The 22,509-nt window shown below is 46.0% G+C and overlaps 6 protein-coding genes and 1 pseudogene across 6 annotated transcripts; 3 read left to right on the forward strand and 4 right to left on the reverse strand.

The window, feature by feature from the left end:
- Positions 1 to 309: 309 nt before the first annotated feature.
- On the reverse strand, positions 310 to 2,199 carry LOC108165424 (gustatory receptor 8a). Its single transcript, XM_017301498.2, has 4 exons — positions 970 to 2,199; positions 756 to 907; positions 599 to 688; positions 310 to 526 (listed from the first exon to the last, which is right to left on the reverse strand). The coding sequence occupies exons 1-4, from the start codon at positions 1,832 to 1,834 to the stop codon at positions 458 to 460; spliced, it is 1,176 nt and encodes a 391-aa protein (XP_017156987.2). The 5' UTR covers positions 1,835 to 2,199; the 3' UTR covers positions 310 to 457.
- Positions 2,200 to 2,644: 445 nt separating this feature from the next.
- On the reverse strand, positions 2,645 to 4,032 carry LOC108165520. The gene has a single exon (XM_017301618.2). It carries the CDS (start codon positions 3,887 to 3,889, stop codon positions 2,663 to 2,665), a length of 1,227 nt encoding a protein of 408 aa, XP_017157107.2. The 5' UTR covers positions 3,890 to 4,032; the 3' UTR covers positions 2,645 to 2,662.
- Positions 4,033 to 6,847: 2,815 nt separating this feature from the next.
- On the forward strand, positions 6,848 to 12,296 carry LOC108164947. Its single transcript, XM_017300936.2, is given in 9 exon segments — positions 6,848 to 7,355; positions 8,439 to 8,532; positions 8,641 to 8,744; positions 10,990 to 11,100; positions 11,164 to 11,398; positions 11,472 to 11,592; positions 11,660 to 11,776; positions 11,841 to 11,971; positions 11,974 to 12,296. Coding segments are annotated over 9 exon segments (1,296 nt in total). The 5' UTR covers positions 6,848 to 7,133; the 3' UTR covers positions 12,135 to 12,296.
- Positions 12,297 to 12,578: 282 nt separating this feature from the next.
- LOC117185890 lies at positions 12,579 to 13,456 on the reverse strand. Its single transcript, XM_033390175.1, has 2 exons — positions 13,212 to 13,456; positions 12,579 to 13,156 (listed from the first exon to the last, which is right to left on the reverse strand). The coding sequence occupies exon 2, from the start codon at positions 13,153 to 13,155 to the stop codon at positions 12,754 to 12,756; it is 402 nt and encodes a 133-aa protein (XP_033246066.1). The 5' UTR covers position 13,156; positions 13,212 to 13,456; the 3' UTR covers positions 12,579 to 12,753.
- Positions 13,457 to 14,725: 1,269 nt separating this feature from the next.
- Positions 14,726 to 16,250, forward strand: LOC117187651 (RCC1 domain-containing protein 1-like). Its single transcript, XM_033390289.1, has 3 exons — positions 14,726 to 15,416; positions 15,477 to 15,848; positions 16,136 to 16,250. The coding sequence occupies exons 1-2, from the start codon at positions 15,199 to 15,201 to the stop codon at positions 15,487 to 15,489; spliced, it is 231 nt and encodes a 76-aa protein (XP_033246180.1). The 5' UTR covers positions 14,726 to 15,198; the 3' UTR covers positions 15,490 to 15,848; positions 16,136 to 16,250.
- LOC108150749 lies at positions 16,136 to 20,304 on the forward strand (annotated as a pseudogene).
- Positions 20,305 to 20,740: 436 nt separating this feature from the next.
- On the reverse strand, positions 20,741 to 21,618 carry LOC108165047. Its single transcript, XM_033390172.1, has 2 exons — positions 21,374 to 21,618; positions 20,741 to 21,318 (listed from the first exon to the last, which is right to left on the reverse strand). Exon 2 carries the CDS (start codon positions 21,315 to 21,317, stop codon positions 20,916 to 20,918), a length of 402 nt encoding a protein of 133 aa, XP_033246063.1. The 5' UTR covers position 21,318; positions 21,374 to 21,618; the 3' UTR covers positions 20,741 to 20,915.
- Between the last annotated feature and the right edge of the window lie 891 nt (positions 21,619 to 22,509).

A 22,509-nucleotide genomic window follows, 5' to 3' on the forward strand; every position in this document is an offset into this window, starting at 1 on the left:
GAGCTAAATCATGTATGTGACTTTGGTAGATAAATTTCCACTTGTAGCGTTGCGTCCTGATAAAACACCAAACGCTGTACGCATCGCGGCAATACTTTTTGTATGCCCAACACATAATGGTAGAATGTTTAACGAAAAATGCTGTTCTCTGCTATCTCAAGCATTTTTTATTCTGTCAATCGGTATATATCATTTTGTTTCCAGCATTCGCAATGCTCCGATGTACGCGTTTAGCATTTAGCATACCATTCAGCAATTGTTGATTCGTGGGCAGGACTCTGCTGTGGTATCAATCAAGCCCGTTCTTGGCTTCAAAGTTATTATCAATTGCTTGCCATCAGTCTACACAAAAGGTTGTAGCTTCTAAGAAGAATATAAATAATTTGCAAACAGTTACAGTTGGGGGACGGGAGTAATCGGGGAACCTTTATTGAACCCTGGGATACTATTTCTACCATTATTGATTGCTAAACTTTGGTATAAATTGAATGGTGTAGATGATGTAGGTGCCCACCGAACAGACAATCTGTAAGCACAAAAAGAGTTGGAATAAATCTTTTTGAAATCTCTCTCTGGATAGGATACTCCCAAAACGCACCCGCGTGAGCAGACAACAGTCCAAGATGGTGACGCCCAGGCAATTGATGCACAGTGGCTGATGAAGGATTTGCAAAGAAAAGTTCTGAATCTGCAAAAATGATTCAAGATTACAATAAGAGATGGTCTCGTAGTAGAGTAAGCTGGGCGTGCGTTACCTGCAAAGAGAGATCTGCAAAGCCACAACATCCCGTTTCCGTGACAATATTGTGCAGCTGATAGGCTATCCGTGGAACTATCACCATGCAGCTCTGCGAGGCATAGATGAAGGCGGGTATCTCGAACAAGGCGGGCAAAATCAAGGAGTAATCTGTACACCCCCAAGCAGAAAGACTCGTATGCACTCGGATGGACCTACTCGAATGGACTTACCCAAATTGGCAATGGATATGTAGATGGTGTAGTACATAAAATAGCAATCGACTGCAATCCGCACATAGATCGAGAGCAGAACGGTCAGTGTGGAGAAGCGAAAGGCCCGCTGGAAGCAGGTGTACATCTCATGGACATCGTTGTAGACGCACTGCTTCTGCAACAGCCGGCGGCGCAGGAAGTGCCCAAAGTCCTTGAAGCTGCGACCCGTTAGGCTGGCAAATCGCGAGTACTCTGCCAGTAGGGAAAGCTCCCGTTCGAGCTGGGCCAGCTGCTGGCGGAGCAGCTCCATGTGCAGCACAAACTGTACGTTCCGCATGTACATGATGAAAACGAGCGGCTCGAATGTGCTCCAGAAGAGTATCAAGTGCATGTCGGCGGGCTGCACCTGCCACAGCCAGATGTTGATGAGAATCTCCCCCACCAAGATGCCGTACAGCGAGATCAGGTAGCGTCGGTACTGACGCAATTCGCTCCGTATGGAGACTGGCCGGGACAGCCGCCAACTGGCGTGCTGCTGTTGCCTGTTGAGCTTCCCATGGAGCCACCAGAAGCGGGCCAGGGGCCGCTGGCTGGCCATCGTCTCAGCATAGATGGACAGCACTGCAAGCTCTGAGAATATGAACTTCATGCCATCGTTCACGCAGCCGAACAGGTCGCCCTTATAGAGAAACTCCAGATCGCTGGTCAGGCACACGGCTACCATTCCACTCAACCCCATAAGGATGAACAGGCTCCAGGCTCGGAGCAATTGGCGTGTCCTGTGCGGCCGTTCATCCCCTGGCAGAGGCAGGCCATGGAAGCCGAGCACCTGGTAGACACGCAGATGAAAGTGCAGGACGCGGCCCAAACGCCCGCTCATCATATGTATACTGGCCTCTGTCCTCGGGCTTCTGACTAAGACTACTGGCTTTCAGGGTTATCCCTTCGACACATCTTCAGTGGCTGATGGCAACTGCTGATTGGATACCATGGTATGTGTGTACGTTAAGCATCCAAGGTTGTATCCATTATGTGTGTCAGCCCAAAGGAAGCAGATAGGAACTTATGTATAAGCCAAACCGACTGGAGTACCCTGTACCTAAGAGTTTTGGCTATTTATTTCATTCCAATCAGAATCGAAGGTTTTGTATTGCTCGAAGTACTGCCCAAAAAATCGTACCTTCTGAGCATCCGCTTAGGGCCACTGCTCCCAATTTTTCGAGTTATTCAGCCAGATGCAAAAGTGTCAAAGAGAATGCCTGTGAATGTAAACACAAAATACATGTCTTGTGGGTCGATAAAGTGGTTACTATATCCTATACTCAAAGGGAGTAGCGGTTCATTAGATTGGTGTAGACCCCACCGCGGGCTTAGGGTATCTTTCTAGTCGCACATGCCCGTCTATAATTCTATTATTTAAGCATATGGGTCACCGAATGACTGACATAACTCATTTCATTAGCTTAAGTAGCGACCGGATCGGGTCGGAGAGAAGAAGTTCTCTCTCTCTCTCTCTCTGTTTCTGTCACTAACTCTGAGCGTTTAAAACCACTTTCCAACCGGTTCCCACAAACAATAAAGACATATGCACATAGGTACTCGTACATTCAAAGTCTATATTTTTCTGCTCTGCTCTTATCAACTATGAAAAAAAAGGGCAATAAATAAGTCTACATTTAGGGGGGGGGGGAGGGGCGGAGGGGCAGCTCCGCTACAGATAGGGCCCACTGTACTGATAGCCACCGCTGCCGAAGCCCTGGACATGACCTACGTTGTAGCTGTCGACACCGTTGTACGTCTCGGGGGCGGCACTGTTGAATCCCGTGTCCTCTGGCCAATCCACCAGAGCCGGTCGACGACGACGTGCTGGAGCTGGCGCCCCATACGTGTCCGCCACCTCATCCTCGTAGCCCTCGCTGCCGCTGGGCAGCTGTGGGGATGGTCGGAAGCCCGAGCTGCTTCCACCACCACTGCTGCTGCTGCCGCTGCCGCCGCTTGGCCTGGAGTAGTCATAGCCGTAGGCGGACGACGACTCCTCGGGGGCCTCCAGGGTGTAGGCCGGAGCCCGGCCCGACTTGGGGCCGCGTCCAGAGTGGGCGTAGGGAGCAGAGTAGCTGTAGCCCGGCTCCGTCTCCTGCTCAATGTGCTCCTCGACGGGAGCGGGCTCTGCGTAGGCGCCACCAATATGATGCAGATAGGATCGCGATGAGTGCGGGTAGTGGTAGCCCAGATCGTCATCATCCTCCTCCAGATGGGCATGGTGTTGCTTGTGGTGATGGTGGTGGTTCAGCTGGGGGCGGGACTCAATCACTCGGTACGTCTCCACACTGTGCTCCGGATGATCCTCATACCCGTAGCCACTGTGCACTGGAGCTGGGGCTGGAGCTGGCCTGGAGCTGTGCTGCTCCTCGATGATCGTGTAGGTGTTCACCTTCTTCTTGGGTGGCAGTCGCAGTGGTGGCGGCGGTGGTGGCTTCTTGTTGAACGACTCCGTGAGATGATCGGCCAGCTCCTTGGCGTGGTTCAGGTACTCGGCGTGCTCGCTCATGTGCAGCGGCTTGTCCAGATCGGAGAGAATGACGCTCTCCAGCAGGGGACTGGGGTGCTTCGGCTTGGGTGGTGGTGGTGGAGGTGCTCCACGACCCCGCTGCAGGCGCTGCAGCTGATGGGGATGCGGATGGTGATGGTAATGGTGGATCACTTTGGCCACCTCGGGCTCACCGCCCTGCTCCTTGGGCACATGCACCTTGATGTGGACATACTCGTTGCCAAAGGCGGCCACCGAGGAACACCAGTAGAACACCAGCAAGAGGAGGAGCAGCGGCCATGGGGCCATGCGTCCCACGGTCATGGTCGGAGGCGGCTTCGAGTGCATTCTGTAGCTGTCGACGGGTATCTGGTTCTCTTGAAGCGCGCACGCGGTCTGATTCGTTGTCATCACCTTATGGCCTATAGACCGCCGCCTTGCCAAAATTGGTTTAAACCGAAATCTTTCTTTTGTCAAAATTTATATACAACAGCCCAGACCAGACGAAGCTGCGACGCAGCTCTTGACCTACGTTCCTCCCGGGCATTGGGAAAATTCGGTGACCATTGAATGCCCTTCTAAATGAGGGGGAAAAATGATAAGGAGAACATTACTCATCTATAAATTAGCTCTAGAAACTCTCAGGAAAATTTCAATAGGTAAGTCTTCAGGGGGATCTATTACTAATTTGGAATCTGTAGGGAATGCGATGCAATTTATATATTCCTAATCATATATGTATATTCTCTTTCCTAAGTGTTTTACAATTAATTATCCCGCAATAAACTTAAAGGACAGAACTGAAAGGCGCTCTAGGGGCAAAAATTTAAATATGTACATATGCTGTCAGCGTTTATTTTTGCAATCAATTGAATGTATAGTACATACATATATCTCTCTTTATACGATTAATGCCAATTAAACTGAAATACAAACAGAGGGCCAAGCAGCAAGATGATTTTTTAAGACACGCAAGATGTACGCCCATTTCTACATATCATAAATGGATTGTGACTTGTATATTTAAATATCCAATTAATACCTAAAAATAAGCAGTAATAATTTAATTAATACTTCTTAATACTTTCTGATGATTCTCGTCCCCTCCTTGTATAGTGGCTGAATCGGACTTCATCGATAGCATTGTGGTTAATCGATAAGCATCGATAGACTGCAGCAAAAAGTGCACATGCTCTGCGATTGGGAGAGTGTAAAAGGGTAACTGTAAAATGTCATTTTGTGGTAACCACCGTTTGACAGAGTCTCTTCTCTTCTCTCTTCGACTCCACGCTCATCCACTCTCACTCTCTTTGGCCCCGGTCCCGCGGCCTAACCACCTAGCGGTTGTTTTTGTTCATTTCTTATTTGTTTTAACTTTTGTTTTCATTATCATTGAAATGCGGCGCATATTTTTCTAGCCGCCAGCCAAATAAAATCGTAACGAAAGTTCATTTCATAAAAATTCAATAATGAAAGCGACTCTTCTTATGCCCTCTCCTCTCTTCCTCTTCCTCATCGACCATCGACGACCCATGAACGACTTCTGTTCGATCGTTAAGGCCAACTTGCAGTTGATAAATTGTAGCGTCCAATCACATCTAACCCTATATTCCGCAAATTCTCACTTATATTATATAATATCGAATTATTTGTGATTATTTTTTAATGTTGTTTGTGTGTGTGCATTCCAATGTGAAATTAACAAACATTTAATTGTGATGCTAATGTGGCAATACTGAGAAAGTTGCGCTGCGGCATTCATTATCATTATCGCATCATCATCATCGTCATCAGGAAAGTTCATCATCATAGCTCTCTATATAGAAACAAGCAAAGAAAAATTCCAAATTATAATAATACAAACAATAGTTAAAATGCAACTCGTTTTTATAGAAACGTCTGATTGACTTTTAATTTATTCGCACTTGATTTTTCGTGTGGAAATTCTAAAACAAGCCCCGAAATCCAATCTATAATTTGAGATCATTTCTCAGATTACCCATAAATTACTCAGCTGCCTCTCACACGCTTTTCATGCAGCATGGAAATTTACCAAGCCAGGCATGGGTAGGGGTATGGGTAAGGGTAAGGGTAAGGGTATCTGTGGAGTAGATTCGCCCCATACTTTGTATCTGGGGAATGCGGTTTCTGTTCATGCAAAATCGAACCCATTTAAATGAGATATTAAATGAAAATAAGACAAGACAAGAAAATAAGAAATGAGGAAGGGGAAAACAACAAATGTGTTTATAAGCAAAAATATTCATGGTCATAGTTGTAAGGTGGGGCACTGGTATTACCTACGTATACGTAACCAAATACACTTCCAATGTGGCCTGGCCCCAAAAAAAAGGGCAGAACAATATAAGCAATGACGGAAAATAGGAAACCCCTAACCCCCAGCATTAAATCGTAAAGCCTATTAGCCCTCTAATTGACTTAAGAGGTACAGGCGTTTCCATATGTAAATGCGAATACGTATACGATAAGTAGACCAACGCACAATCAACTTTATGACGATTATTAAACAAGCAAGTACTTAGTAAGGTGAGAAGTCCCAGCTCCTGCATAACTGTTTCAGATGACAACTTAGGACAATTTTAGACAATTAGGGTTAAGCAAATATTATGTTTTTTTTATACCGGCGGCTTAGCTGAAGCCAGATAAATGTACATACACGAGATCGATAAGCAACTATTGCGGTGGGAGATTAGCATAGAACTAGTTTCGGACGACGCCGGCAGATCAAAAGAAAGTACTCTTAGGCGGTTCATTAATGCTTTATAAAAGCAATTCAAATGTGTTTAAGTAACGATGATTCATCGTTGGCTGGCCTGAACAATGACAATTCCTCGTTTTGCCTATTCATTTTTATCGATCACAGAAATCCCTTTGCTATCGATCACAGGCGAGTGAAACACTATTTCATTCACCCATGCAATCACAGGTAATCCCACATCACAGATAAGTGGATGCCTATCGCTCCCTTTGCGCAGAAAATCCTTATCTATCGATCACAGGGGAGGGGACAACTATTTCGTTTACCCATGCAATCCTATACTTCTCTCGCACCTTTTTATCGATAGTAGCTAAAAGGAGAGCGGACAGGTGGGTGGTGCGTGCCAACGCTGACGTCAGCGCTCTGTCTTAGTTGCTGCCTTGTCCAGCAGCAGCAGCAGCAGCAGCACCAGCAGCAGCGGCAGCGGCAGCGGCAGCGTCGCGTCTGTTTGGCGTGCGGCTCGTCATCGTTGTTGCTGCGTCAGCAGAGCAGAGCAGAGTCGGTCGGTTTGTTTGTTGGTGGGGTTGATGTGTTGATATTGTCAAGAGTAAGTGCTTCGGCAGCGCCGACGCTAGACGCCTTCGTCTGCTGCTGCTGCCGCTCGATCCGGCCCGGCCCGGCCCGGCCTGGGACGGCGCCAAAACAAACCAAAATCAGTTTGAATTCTGCCTTCAAGCGCTCTAGAACAAAGCTGGCCAAATCCGAGAGAGTCCACACAGAGATTAGCCTTACTCTCTATTTGCTCTGCAATTAATCAAAGAATATAGCAGTGTCTAGTGTCTAAATACGTTTATTAAATAGTAACTTTTTTGTGTTGTTTTTTTTGCTCTTAGTTTTTTGAGTGCACATTTTATTGCTTTACTTTGAGATACGTATATGTACGTACACCCTAGCCAAGCCAACCAATACAAGGCAGCAGCGATAGCGTTTATAGAACGCGAAAAAAAAAGAACAGAAAGAATTGTTATCAACACTAGTGCTCCATTCGCTCCAATTGCTCCAATCAGTGCAATGTCCTCTGGAAAGATTCTACCACGGCGCCAGGCGGTGCCCGTCCTCTACACTCGCGGCACCCACTACGAGGTCGGCTTCGATATGGTAAGTCGTGTGACCTTTGCTGGGGAGGGTCCTTGTCCTTCTGCTCCCATTCCCATCTACTCATAGGTGGGTCACGCCATCTGAATTTTTGATTGCACTTCCTTCAAACTTACACAGAGGTAATTATCTGGATTATTGTGTCTCCAAGAACTTGAAAAGATACCTATTTTGGTTATTTGTAGAACAACTAGAACACTGAACCTTGATTTAATGGCTTAATGATTGGCACTTAAATCATATACCAAATTGCTCTGACCTAGATTCAGTGCTTAAGAAAGAGTCTATATAGGATATCTACTATCTTTACTGGATTCGACTGTTCCCATGCTCTCCGTACTATATAATTTGTGTGCTGAGATAAGCGCAAATTGTATTATTATTTTCACACAATTTCGGATATCCTTTTTGCACTCTCAAGAATCCCATCAATTCCTGGTTCAGGGGCTGAGCAAAACCGCAAGAGTCAAAGGGCTGTAAAGCTTAATCTGTTCTGTGGTTGGGTTATCTTTACTGCAGCCACTCGAACATATGTATATGCCAGGCGGAGAGACCCACATTCAAGTCTCGGACCCAACCACAGTCGTTTTGCTAAATAATGCAGATTCGTGATTCTCGCGGCTTTGTCTGGCATTGACAATCGGTTTTAAGATCCAATTTGCATGGAGTTTTACGGAGTTTAGCCGCGTCCACGTCCGCGTCCGCGTCCGTGCCTGTCTCCGTGTCCGTCTCTGGTGCCCACCCAAAAGGTTATTTTACAACAAATAACCCCCACAACACCCATTCATTATTCATGCTGCTTTTTGTTGTTGCTGGGTTCTTTCTTTATTCTCTGTTGTGGTTTAGTCGTCGTTTGTTTTCTTTACACTGGCGATCGATCGGTCGTGATCGATTATATTTTTGTTTCACTTTTTTATAGGTATCAAATACACAAAAACGGATTTGCAAATAATTCTCCATAGGGGGGCGGGCCTTTATTTTCATTTTTTTGTTGCTGTTGTTGTTGTTTTGTTTTTTTACAAAATTAGAAAGCATTTAATCATTTAATTATAATGGAAATATATTGTTTATTTAATTGCTTTACAGGGCCGCACGTTTGGCTCCATGATTAAGAACTTTTTGCTCTTATCGAAGCCACTGATCGAGACCTACTTGCCCCTCTATCAATCCCCAAAAGGCAGTAAGTACTCATGAGAGCATCGCTCACACCAGATGAGTGGATCGAGTGGATCGAATGGATCGAATGGATCGAATGGATTGGATGGGATAATGATTCATTCATTTTCAGAGCAAATCTATAATGAGACCCTGGAGTCGGTGAAGAATAGTTTCCCCCAGTATATACGCGAGCTGGAGGGCGTGGCCGATGGTGCGGAGGTGGAATTCCATAAGGTGAGAATAGCTTACAGATAGTAGCGCTAGCCCCCGCCCCCCAATCCAATTAGTCAGGGGTTGGGGGGTTGCTAATTAGCACTCAACTGTAAACTGTAAACGACCGACTAATAGTAATACTCGTACATCGAATTATCTTCGTTGTGTTGCAGTGCACAATTAAGTGCCCATTAAATCGAATGCAATTGTTGGAGCTGTTGGCTCAAATATTGTAATTTGACGCTAATAATCCGCACTGCAAGGCTGCCGACGGAGTGTGGGCGGGTGGGCGGTCGGGCGGCGTTCTAACGGTGTAGCTAAAGCAGAACTTTAAGTCGTGTCGTGCAATCGAATAATCTCTGGGACATTGCGTGTCTGTGGGGTCTCCAATGACAACATTAAAGGCGATACCCACCGAGTGCAGTGCTCTCAGTACAGTGTTAATTGGCTAAAAGGGCCCCCCACCCTAACCGTTTGATGATCTAACAATGCAATTAGTAGCTGCTTAGTTTTACCTTTAATTTTATTGTAATCAATTAAGTGGCTTCCTCCCCTCCCCCAACAATGCCATGCCTTCTGCGATTCCCACTTAGCCGGCGACCACTGTGCACAAGCAGAACTCGAAATGTTGACCGCCGTGCCCGTGCCTCGTTCAGAGCACAGACATTGAACTAGTTCCTGCTGCTGCCGCTGCGGCTGCGGCTGCCGCTGCTGCTGCGTACGAAAGTGATAGACAGGCCATCGTCTGTATACCCTAGTCAGCAAAGAGGTATCACGATTCGTACCAACTGTTTGCCAAGCGGAAAAAGAAGCCATCTCATGGCTCTGCAATTGTCCCAACGAATATTACAACATTTAGCATATGTAGGCTTTGCACACCAAAACTCCCTCTAAATAAGATCTATGCTATCTCTATATTATATAACTGCCATTAAAAGCCAAAAACTTGTTTCTAAATTTATGCAATTGTAAAATTTACAATTAATTTCGGGTCAAGAGACTTACGAGCCCCTTGTACTACATACATATATTCATTCGATCGTAGCTCTACCGATAAGCTAATGGTGGGAGTAATATATTTTTATCAAATTTTGGTGGCCCCTCATTGTTTGTGTACTGTTTGGAATAATTCGTGATAGGACAAGGCGATTGTGAGGCCTAAACTATGGGCTGACAAGGAATATATCAATGAATCTTTATTGACTTCATTTTGAGGAGTACATAACCAATCGAAATTTGATCAAAGTAGGTCTTCTACTGCCAGCGATCCCTGACGATAGTAGAACTATAAAGGTTATATCCCCCATAGCTCCCATTGCAGGTGCAAGAGTATCTTCAGCTGCGACCCTGAAGCTACTAGACTTTCCTTCTTGTTTAAGCCAATTTGTAGAGCACAGCACACAATAGCAAAGAGGAAAGAGGAAAGAGAAGACAAGCCTGAAAAATGCCTCAGATCGAACCGAACCGAACCCTTGCTTGGCTTCATTCGGCTTTTGCCATGGCCGCCATTGATATTACGATTGACATTGGAATTGGTATTCGGATTAGGCACATGCTCATTAGAATGGCCAATGCAGAAGTCTCAGTGCAGTGCAGTGCAGCTGCCTTGCTCGATAATGTGTTATAATTTTTTTCGTTCATTCAGCTTTTACCGGCCAATTAATTGCACGCAAAAATCGCGCTGACCCTGGCCGCAACTGTGAGCATCTACATCTATCTTAATCTCCCAGCTCCATCGCAGCACACGGTACACGGTACACGCCACACGCCACACGGTACACGCCACACGGTGCGGTGCGTCGTCTTGGCTGTTCTGTGGCTGGTGTGCAGGTGCTGGACGGGGGTCTGAGGCTGGGACTGTGGCTAACACGGCTACTAACGTACGACAATTAATAATTCAAATTAGCAGCATTAACATTGCGTTAGGCTGTCCATCTGATGTGCTGCTGATCTCCGATGCAGTTTCTAATAATAAATGTCTGATTAGCATGGAATTGGATCGGTAACGAGGTGCAGGTGTGTTGTGTGGCTATGCGATGCTAAGCGATGCTCTTTATCATTGCTACTTACAATATTTCAAACGAAAACAAGAAAGGCTAGCCGAAGTGTCAAGTACGACACGACCTAGACACAGACGCAGACCCAGTCCCATGGGTGTTCCATGGGTGCATATCTTATAAATAAAGAGATTAGCAGACGTACATGGTTATCTTTTAATATATATATTTCATTTTGTTTTTAAAACGTTTATCATATTGCTTTTTAGCTCTTTCTGCTGCACCTTGACGACATCCTGCCGCAGGCGTTGAAGCTACAGCCGCGCAACAATAACCAGCCGACTGGCTGCTCCACAATCATTGTCAACCAAAAGAATTGCGTAGGTAAAGCCTAGAGGAGCCCCAGAAGATTGCTTTAATACAGTGCAACGTCTCGTTTATAGCGACTGTTGGGTCACACCGAGGATGCCCTGACGGAGACCCTCAATCATTACTATTTTGTTGACGCGCACATCATCAGCGACAAGCCGCAGGGCAAATACAATGTCAAGGAGGAGCACTTTATGTCCCTGTGCTATGCCGGACACTTGCCCGGCTACACCATGAATCAGAATTATCATGGCCTGGTCTTCAGCATCAATACGATCAGTGCGGAGCTGTTGCGCAGTGGCAAGACACGTGAGTGTACTTCCCATTTCCCTTTCGATGGGATAAGAGACCTTTAATGAGGGTTGGCTTTAATGCTTTTTAGCGAGACACTTCTTGACACGAGCCCTGCTGGCCACCAGCAATGTGGACGATGCTTTTAGGGTGCTCAAGGACGCAGGTGTGGGAGCAGCCGATGCCTGCTCCATTAACTTTACCTTCTTGGCGTGAGTATCAAAGGGACTTTGGTCAACGGTCAACAGTCTGCAGTTTTCTTGTTCCTTGATTTCACAGCGATCCCCGCCAGATGTTCTATAATGTGGAGATGGCGCCTTCGCCAGACCGTAAGAATGAGTCGCTTTTGAACATCAAGGAGATACCCTTGGGCAATCATAACTACCATGTGAATCAGTGAGTACCAGAGATCTACCAGTAGTCATTAGCGCAGCTTGAGTAATTCTCGATTCGATCCTAGATTCGATCGCATACGCCAGGATCAGGCCAACGCTCTGATGGTCGACTCCAGCGTATCGCGAATGCAGGCGTTCGGCACCTACAAGCCGCCATCGAGCGAGCAGGATGTGCGCCATATGCTGGGCGATGTCTCTGGGGAATGTATTGCGTGTGGCGCGAGAACGGCAGCTGTGATGAGGTGGTCAAAACCATTGCCGTTGGCATTTTCGATCTCACCGCTAGGACCATGTCGCTCTATTCGGACAATCCCAGTCAGACGGAGCCTCACTGCAGGTTGCCTCTGCTCTTCAAGTAGCTTTAATGCACACCCCCCGCCTCCCCCCTTTGTTGGACGCAGATTTTATTCGTATGTTTAATAAACATAATCAAATGGCAGTTTGAGCTTGATCCAAAATTTTGTTGGGTCGTTAGCCAATCTAAAACCTCTCACTCTTCAAAATAAAACTGTGAAATTTGAGTGAGCCAAGATGTTAGTACAGAGGGGCATGTGCATGTGGATAATTTCCCCACACATCCTTTGTGTGGTGTGATTCCAGGTGCCCATCTACCTGGGGGCCATGGAGCCCCTGGTTAGCTGCAGCGAAGATGACAAAATGGGAATGTGCGGATCGTCGAGCTGGTCGACGCTGAGTTCTTCAAACGGATTGTCGAGTGGGTTGCGGGGCTGGATGGTGGGGAATTTCTGTTGAATAAATAATAATACGAGTAGTACCTAAAACAAATCCTTAAAGTGCACCAATATCGTTGCCTAGATTCTTCGTTTATTTGGCTCGTGTGTTAGGCTCGTGTGTTAATGTCGTGTTATTGAATATGCTATGTTTTGTTTACCGAGAGTTTGATATGTATTACGTATCGTGTCCGAACAGGGGCAGTGCAGTGATCAAACTGCATAGCCAGGGCCCTTCTATGCTATGTCACTTGCATAGCTCGGCGAAGAAGCTCTCCAGGCCGCGCGCCTTCTCCCACTTGCCATCGATGAGTGCCTTCTGGTGGACCACCATCAGGGCGCGGATGCAGTCGACCATCAGGAGATCAAAGTCGTTGGAGAGGAGACTCACAATTTGGGCGTAGCTAGCTGTGGCCAGGCTGGGGGGCCGGGTCACACAGCCTATGAGAATGCGTAGCAGCTGCTCCTTGTGGTCGGGCAGGCAGTCGGTGAACAGCAGTTTCAGTCGACGGATGTGGAAAAAGTCGGCGACGAAATTGACTCCGTCTAGTTTAGCCATCAACTCGGCAATTAACTCAATACGGTCGTCGGGGGTGAGATCCTCACCGCGCCCAGCTTGCCACTTTCTCTTGCGATGATGACCGTTCATTCTGATAGAACATTGGGATTCTCACTGATTCTGATTTTCAGACAATAAATACGTACGTATGTGCACTAATTGAAGAAAGTAATTCGAATTACTGTGCTATTTGTTCACTTTTCACTTCTTTTTGGATTGGTCTTCGGCAGAATCCACGCACGCGTTGCTTTTTTCAGGGAGGCTGCGAACCATACAGTTCGAAATTACTACTGAAAATACAGGCGAACTTAGGCGTTTTATTGTAACTTATTTCTAGCTTCACAATTTTTACACAGAACACTCACTGAACTGACTATTAATTGCCAGATTTGTTGACAATATCTGAACAAATGTTTGGCCTATTCCGTGACAAAGCCGGCGAAAACGATATATTTTCTGTCCCCGCATTGGCAGCACTGGCTTTGTAAAGGTTACCTTTGCGGCTTCCTAGCTTCATTTTTTAGCACCAGGAGTTTCGTTACTTTTGTCGCTTTCTGTGTAGTTGGAATCAAACACATGTTCTTCAGGGAAAAGAAAAGTTCGCTGATGATGAACAGTGGTTAAGTTGAGTGGTTACTATTTGAATGAATACAATTTTATGGGCGGCTTGTTATTTTCAAAATAAAGGCATGTAACCGCCGGATTTCATCAGACTATCGCACAAAAGTACCGATGTTCGCAGCTTCCTGTACATCGATAAGTAGAATCAAAAGTCGCGGATATATTTGATCTTACGTCCTGAGCCAACAGAAAAATAGTATCGACTCGGCCAAATCTGAGAAAAATATTCATGTTAATATGTTCGCCCAGCCAAAAAATATCAGACATATAAGTCGATATATATCAAAAAATTTATATATCAATACATATTTAACAACCATCCCTAGAATACTGAACTCTACCTGCGGTGACCGCTCTCAAATCATTTATTCCAATGGATTGGATCTAAATCCTTTTCGCTCATTCACTTTCAAACAATTTCTATTTGGCGCACACCACTTGCATCCAATCGATAGTATTGATGGTCGAATTGCTTTCTTCGAAACGGTTATTGGCTCTTTTTGCGCTCTCATTAAATCATTTAAGGTTCTCTTTTTCGCTCTATTTGAATCGAGTATGAATCGGTAGCAACCGGTCCCAACCATTGAAAATTCAAATTCAAGAGCTGAAGCTGCTTTAAAATGAACCAGTCTTGTGGGAAAATGATTCGTCAATCGGATTAAAGTTTCTGGGCAAGGCTGAGGGTTCTAGTTAGCTAGTAACATTACCCGAAATATCAAAAACGAGAAATATTTATGAGGGACCTATCGATAAGTCCACGTTCCGCCATTTTGACGCGTCCATCGCTACTGCGCAGCTGCAGCGCCGACTGCAGGCTGCTTTTCCTATAAAAAGGCCGACAAGAGCTGTTTTCTCATACATATATGTATGTATATATTTTTTTCCTAATACTGGCACTGTTTCTATTGACTAAACTGAATCTTCTTCAGATGTCTTTCAATTAAAAATGTATTAAATTTGCATGGGAAAAAAAAAACATGAATTGCGAATGGCATGTTTTTTCGATGAAAAAAAAAAATGTTCTACCGATTTTTTTGTTCAACATATTTTCACAAAAAGTTGCGGAGGTGCTGCGGAGGAGTTGCCTCCGTCGCAGATACGGTCGTGGCGGACGTCTATAATCAGGAGGTCTTTGTTTTTATATTGAGAAAATGCATGTGTAATCCTTAAGCTAGAAAGTTGTACATTGCGAATCTCGTGGATGAAACAAACGGTTTATTCTTCTGCGTACATATTCATAATTTGTTTGTTTTTCCTGATTTCTGGAGGATTCGACTCATTCAACTTTAACAGTTGAGGCACGTCCACCGCGCCTTCATATAGATTTTAAAAAATGTATTTACGTTTTTTTTTTACTTTAACTTATTCAACTTTGACAGCTCTTTGAGTTTGGTGGGGCAGCATTTCTGGTCAAAAGACCAGTCCAACGCCTTCCTCTTCGAGGAGGACGTGCGGCAGCTGGCCGTCGGCTGGACCCACAATGCGGCGCTGCTCCGCAACAACGAGATCCTCATGTGGGGCCGCAACTGCTACGGACAGCTGGGCACGGGCTCGATCAGCGAGCAGCAGGCGGTGCCCCAGCCACTGAGCCTCCGACTGCCCGACGGCCAGACGCCTGCTCGCGTGCACATGGGGGCAGAGCACGGCCTGCTGCGGACTACAGCCGGCGAGATCTACACCTGGGGCTGGAACGAGCACGGAAACTGTGGCAACAACAGTACAGAGAATGTGTAAGAATCTCCCTTCTGCCAGTGGATTGGCTTTAAATTCAATTTTCGATCAATTTCCAGATGCAGCGCGTGAAGTTGGCCGGAGCTGGCTCGGGCTTCTGTTACGCCATTTCCGAGTCGTCTGTTAATTAATTTTATAATAAATGTTAAAAATGCTTAAAAATACTAAACGGAATATCGAAATTAAGGTATTTGATGTCGGATCATGAGCAAAATTGTACGAATAATCAAACCCAAGCAGTTGGCGCTCTTTCTTCCATCGATAGTTGAAGAAACATCGATGTATCGATAGTAACAATGAAGTTTTTCAACCTTCAGCAGCTTTACTTGAACTCCGCGGAATTTTCGTTGCAAATACTATTTGCCATTTTTACAGTGAAAATAAAGTGCTTTGTTTTTCAAAAACTTAATCTTTTCCACAGAAAAAAGAAGGTAAATATGGTAAATGGTAGATTTTTATATATTTTAGTGGATGAATTTGAGGGCGCTTATGGTTTTTGAAGCCAACAAGTGCAAATTGCGATGGAGAAGTAGTAGACCACTCCGCATAAATAAAATAAATTTCCCATAAATCAATTTTTTTTGTGCAACCGATCGCCATAAACAAACGAACAGACGACTGGGATCCGATTACTTCCATTTCGCTCGAAGCAGTGAAGGTTCTCGTTCAGCGGTGTTTCTTTCCAATAAACACTTTCATTTCTTTCTCGCACAAAAAGATGTCGGAGAATAGCTTCAACTCAAAGTATTTGGACGATGACGATGAGGACGATGCGATTGCTGCCTCTGAGGGTGTGTACCAATGAATCCTCTAAACTAAATATAATCCACGCGTTTGTCTCGCGCTTTAGGCAAAGTTTCGAGCCAGGTGGCCAAGCGCATCTGGCAGCCAACCATCGATGATACTACCCCTGGGGTCTGGGAGCCGCCCGAGAAGCCCCTGCCCCACGTGGAGGAGGATGCTCCGATGTGTGCCGAGGCCCTGGCGGAGGCTCTAGCGGTGAGCGAGACCGCCTCGGACTTTATACACGAAGTGGAGCGCTCTCTCTACGGCGACAACAGCAAGGAGAACGGCTCCGCCCAGTACTTCAAGGCGGCCGAGAATTATTCGCTGTTTGGCGCCAACTACATGGGCTTGGAGGAGGACAAGAACAAAAAACCGCCGCCGGGCTTCGACCAAAGCTCCAGTCAGATTGCGGCTGGATCGGCCGGAGTATCCGGCCAAAGCTACTCGGGGGTAAGTGGTGCTCTAGGCTTTCAATGAATTAGGAATCGATGATTCGTTGGCTAGAATATGCCCAATATGCCCTCCTTTTTAGCTGTTCTGAGGAAAACCCCAACTCTATCCGTATTTCAGGGACCCTCTTCATCCGGAATGGGCGGCATGGCAATGTCCCAGCAGCCGCAGCACAAGGCCGCGAATCAGCCAGGACCTGCAGCGCTGCTTCCACAGCAGCAGCAGCATCCGCGTCATCCTTCGCCAGCGACAGTGCCCAGGGTCATAGCCGAGGCAGCAGCTCTGGCTGGAGCTGGGGCTGGCATCGACATTGGCCTGCACGCCCATGGACATCTGCCCAGTGCCACGGAAATGGCCATCGGACACATTTACCAGGAGCTCATGGGCATGAATTTCAATCAGGCCAATATACAGCAGCAGCAGCAGCAGCAACACCACCACCAGCAGCAGCAGCAGCACCACCACCAGCAGCAGCAGCAGCACCACCACCAGCAGCAGCAGCAGCAGGCGGCTCTCCAGCAGCAGCAGCAGGCGGCTCTGAAGCAGCAGGCGGCTCTGAAGCAGCAGGCGGCTCTCCTCTCCTACGGCCAAAAGGCCGTAACAGCAACTGGCATAGTCCCTGACCCACGCGACGTATGTTCTCAAAGCGGTGTTTCTTGCGTATCGTGCCCGGTTGCGTCGCCAGGTCCACTTCTGGGACAACTAGAGGACGGCCAGGACATTACACTCCACACCCACAGATTAGATGACATGGAGCGATCGAGTATTTGAACTAGTTTAAAAATATTTTGTTTGTTTGTTTTGTCGAGTTTGTTGTCGTCTCCGCTGGGCTGATGGCCGACAGCATAGCAAGGCGTACTCTTAAACAGTCTTCAAAGTTATTTAGTTCTACGACACACACATTGCGGTCCGCCTCAGCAGATGGATCCCTGTGCCTGTGCCCAGAATGTCGCGGCTCCGCGCGTACTGGAGTCCGATTCCACAGGAGGGCGAGGCATGAGTTCAATATCTTCTTGTTGCTGCAGAGCGCCTCCCGGCTGCTGGGTTTTTGCAATGATTAAAATGACCTTCATTCCCTGATGACAGACAGTCACTGGAAAACGTTTCTCCAGCATCACTGCCGTGGTCTGTTGTACCTCAACCGTCGACATCTTCTGTTGAAGTGTTCTCCGCTTCTGAATGTTAGTGTATAGTTTCTGAAGGGCTGGGCTGGACTGGAACACCTATATCATGTTCGGCCTTGTCAGCCGATCCGTGCCAACGTCTTTGAAATCGTTGAGCGGTGAGAGCGGTGCTGTGTTGCAGATCCGCTTCGGACAGCCCCCCCACATCCACACCACCCACATCATGCTGTGTGGAGTGCCCTGAGGCCTGCGTTTCATTGACAAGAAGCGACCAGAGTGTGGGGCACGGCCGCAGATTCTGCAAGTGAAGATCAACTACAAAGGATTACTTACTTTGTCATTGCCATGAGAGGCGGAGGGAACAGCCACCGTTGTGTTGATGTGATGTTCCACCAGTTCCACGGGTTGTTTTATGGGCAACGAGCCCAAGCAGATTGTGCGCTACAAGCGAGGATACCCTTTGGATAAAAAACACAGCCGCAACTGTGGCGGATCAGCTGAAATCGCTGCCAAACTGCAGCCATAGCGGTGGGATTCGTCAATTCGAGTATGTGGGAACGGGAGTTTAAAGTGTGACGGTGGTACTGTCCACCCGAAGTCGCTCCTGTCGTTTTCCGTACAAGTCCATGTTAAAAAAAAAAAATAAAAACTGTTTTTTTTTTTTATAATAAATGAGCTTATATCATTTCTTTTCTTTTGTTCTTCATTCAAACGTAAGAAAATGCCGCCTTATTTCGTTTATTTTCAATGTACGCTCAGCCCATATGTGCATGCATAAGTGAGCGAGTAGGTACAAACAAAGTATTTAAGAAAAGAAATTTAAAATTTTTTTGTCGATTAATTTTTTACGATTTCAGCAAAGAAAATCAGCTATTTTTTTGCCTGTTATCGATTTCAGCTGAGAAAATCAGAAATATACCAAAATACCACTGTCGATAAATCCGATAGCAACTGCCTAGCATAATCAATCAGGGTGACCGGTTTACCATTTTCAATGGTATATAAAAATCCAATAAAAGCAAGTATTTAGAGGAGGCCAGTTAAGTAGAAAATTGATTCATCGATCGTTTAAAACTATGTGGGCATGGCTAAATGTTCTATATAGCTAGTAATATTCCACGGAATTTTAAAAACGAGGAATATGTAAAATAGAACATGAATTCGTCAGTACATTTACGGTATATTTTTCAAATGAGACGGTATATTTTGGTATATTTCTGAGGGTCAGACCAGAAAAGTCGAAAAGTCCAGTAAAGAACGGTACTGCTGTTTGAAAAATTTCAGCTGTATATCTTATAAATAAAGAGATTAGCAGACGTACATGGTTATATTTTAATATATATATTTAATTTTGTTTTTAAAACGTTTATCATATTTCAGCTCTTTCTGCTGCACCTTGACGACATCCTGCCGCAGGCGTTGAAGCTACAGCCGCGCAACAATAACCAGCCGACTGGCTGCTCCACAATCATTGTCAACCAAAAGAATTGCGTAGGTAAAGCCTAGAGGAGCCCCAGAAGATTGCTTTAATACAGTGCAACGTCTCGTTTATAGCGACTGTTGGGTCACACCGAGGATGCCCTGACGGAGACCCTCAATCATTACTATTTTGTTGACGCGCACATCATCAGCGACAAGCCGCAGGGCAAAATGTCAAGGAGGAGCACTTTATGTCCCTGTGCTATCCGGACACTTGCCCGGCTACACCATGATTCAGAATTATCATGGCCTGGTCTTCAGCATCAATACGATCAGTGCGGAGCTGTTGCGCAGTGGCAAGACACGTGAGTGTACTTCCCATTTCCCTTTCGATGGGATAAGAGACCTTTAATGAGGGTTGGCTTTAATGCTTTTTAGCGAGACACTTCTTGACACGAGCCCTGCTGGCCACCAGCAATGTGGACGATGCTTTTAGGGTGCTCAAGGACGCAGGTGTGGGAGCAGCCGATGCCTGCTCCATTAACTTTACCTTCTTGGCGTGAGTATCAAAGGGACTTTGGTCAACGGTCAACAGTCTGCAGTTTTCTTGTTCCTTGATTTTACAGCGATCCCCGCCAGATGTTCTATAATGTGGAGATGGCGCCTTCGCCAGACCGTAAGAATGAGTCGCTTTTGAACATCAAGGAGATACCCTTGGGCAATCATAACTACCATGTGAATCAGTGAGTACCAGAGATCTACCAGTAGTCATTAGCGCAGCTTGAGTAATTCTCGATTCGATCCTAGATTCGATCGCATACGCCAGGATCAGGCCAACGCTCTGATGGTCGACTCCAGCGTATCGCGAATGCAGGCGTTCGGCACCTACAAGCCGCCATCGAGCGAGCAGGATGTGCGCCATATGCTGGGCGATGTCTCTGGGGAAATGTATTGCGTGTGGCGCGAGAACGGCAGCTGTGATGAGGTGGTCAAAACCATTGCCGTTGGCATTTTCGATCTCACCGCTAGGACCATGTCGCTCTATTCGGACAATCCCAGTCAGACGGAGCCTCACTGCAGGTTGCCTCTGCTCTTCAAATAGCTTTAATGCACACCCCCGCCTCCCCCTTTGTTGGACGCAGATTTTACTCGTATGTTTAATAAACATAATCAAATGGCAGTTTGAGCTTGATCCAAAATTTTGTTGGGTCGTTAGCCAATCTAAAACCTCTCACTCTTCAAAATAAAACTGTGAAATTTGAGTGAGCCAAGATGTTAGTACAGAGGGGCATGTGCATGTGGATAATTTCCCCACACATCCTTTGTGTGGTGTGATTCCAGGTGCCCATCTACCTGGGGGCCATGGAGCCCCTGGTTAGCTGCAGCGAAGATGACAAAATGGGAATGTGCGGATCGTCGAGCTGGTCGACGCTGAGTTCTTCAAACGGATTGTCGAGTGGGTTGCGGGGCTGGATGGTGGGGAATTTCTGTTGAATAAATAATAATACGAGTAGTACCTAAAACAAATCCTTAAAGTGCACCAATATCGTTGCCTAGATTCTTCGTTTATTTGGCTCGTGTGTTAGGCTCGTGTGTTAATGTCGTGTTATTGAATATGCTATGTTTTGTTTACCGAGAGTTTGATATGTATTACGTATCGTGTCCGAACAGGGGCAGTGCAGTGATCAAACTGCATAGCCAGGGCCCTTCTATGCTATGTCACTTGCATAGCTCGGCGAAGAAGCTCTCCAGGCCGCGCGCCTTCTCCCACTTGCCATCGATGAGTGCCTTCTGGTGGACCACCATCAGGGCGCGGATGCAGTCGACCATCAGGAGATCAAAGTCGTTGGAGAGGAGACTCACAATTTGGGCGTAGCTAGCTGTGGCCAGGCTGGGGGGCCGGGTCACACAGCCTATGAGAATGCGTAGCAGCTGCTCCTTGTGGTCGGGCAGGCAGTCGGTGAACAGCAGTTTCAGTCGACGGATGTGGAAAAAGTCGGCGACGAAATTGACTCCGTCTAGTTTAGCCATCAACTCGGCAATTAACTCAATACGGTCGTCGGGGGTGAGATCCTCACCGCGCCCAGCTTGCCACTTTCTCTTGCGATGATGACCGTTCATTCTGATAGAACATTGGGATTCTCACTGATTCTGATTTTCAGACAATAAATACGTACGTATGTGCACTAATTGAAGAAAGTAATTCGAATTACTGTGCTATTTGTTCACTTTTCACTTCTTTTTGGATTGGTCTTCGGCAGAATCCACGCACGCGTTGCTTTTTTCAGGGAGGCTGCGAACCATACAGTTCGAAATTACTACTGAAAATACAGGCGAACTTAGGCGTTTTATTGTAACTTATTTCTAGCTTCACAATTTTTACACAGAACACTCACTGAACTGACTATTAATTGCCAGATTTGTTGACAATATCTGAACAAATGTTTGGCCTATTCCGTGACAAAGCCGGCGAAAACGATATATTTTCTGTCCCCGCATTGGCAGCACTGGCTTTGTAAAGGTTACCTTTGCGGCTTCCTAGCTTCATTTTTTAGCACCAGGAGTTTCGTTACTTTTGTCGCTTTCTGTGTAGTTGGAATCAAACACATGTTCTTCAGGGAAAAGAAAAGTTCGCTGATGATGAACAGTGGTTAAGTTGAGTGGTTACTATTTGAATGAATACAATTTTATGGGCGGCTTGTTATTTTCAAAATAAAGGCATGTAACCGCCGGATTTCATCAGACTATCGCACAAAAGTACCGATGTTCGCAGCTTCCTGTACATCGATAAGTAGAATCAAAAGTCGCGGATATATTTGATCTTACGTCCTGAGCCAACAGAAAAATAGTATCGACTCGGCCAAATCTGAGAAAAATATTCATGTTAATATGTTCGCCCAGCCAAAAAATATCAGACATATAAGTCGATATATATCAAAAAATTTATATATCAATACATATTTAACAACCATCCCTAGAATACTGAACTCTACCTGCGGTGACCGCTCTCAAATCATTTATTCCAATGGATTGGATCTAAATCCTTTTCGCTCATTCACTTTCAAACAATTTCTATTTGGCGCACACCACTTGCATCCAATCGATAGTATTGATGGTCGAATTGCTTTCTTCGAAACGGTTATTGGCTCTTTTTGCGCTCTCATTAAATCATTTAAGGTTCTCTTTTTCGCTCTATTTGAATCGAGTATGAATCGGTAGCAACCGGTCCCAACCATTGAAAATTCAAATTCAAGAGCTGAAGCTGCTTTAAAATGAACCAGTCTTGTGGGAAAATGATTCGTCAATCGGATTA

Source organism: Drosophila miranda, chromosome XL (genome assembly GCF_003369915.1).
Source record: "Drosophila miranda strain MSH22 chromosome XL, D.miranda_PacBio2.1, whole genome shotgun sequence".
NCBI lineage: Eukaryota > Metazoa > Arthropoda > Insecta > Diptera > Drosophilidae > Drosophila > Drosophila miranda.

Coding starts and splice junctions, on each gene's coding strand:
- LOC108165424 (XM_017301498.2), bottom strand. CDS start 1,834: ATGATGAGCGGGCGTTTGGGCCGCGTCCTGCACTTTCATCTGCGTGTC. Junction 908..969: donor CATATCCATTGCCAATTTGG/GTAAGTCCATTC, acceptor GGGGGTGTACAG/ATTACTCCTTGATTTTGCCC. Junction 527..598: donor ACTGTTGTCTGCTCACGCGG/GTGCGTTTTGGG, acceptor TTGTGCTTACAG/ATTGTCTGTTCGGTGGGCAC.
- LOC108165520 (XM_017301618.2), bottom strand. CDS start 3,889: ATGACAACGAATCAGACCGCGTGCGCGCTTCAAGAGAACCAGATACCC.
- LOC117185890 (XM_033390175.1), bottom strand. CDS start 13,155: ATGAACGGTCATCATCGCAAGAGAAAGTGGCAAGCTGGGCGCGGTGAG.
- LOC117187651 (XM_033390289.1), top strand. CDS start 15,199: ATGTGGGGCCGCAACTGCTACGGACAGCTGGGCACGGGCTCGATCAGC.
- LOC108165047 (XM_033390172.1), bottom strand. CDS start 21,317: ATGAACGGTCATCATCGCAAGAGAAAGTGGCAAGCTGGGCGCGGTGAG.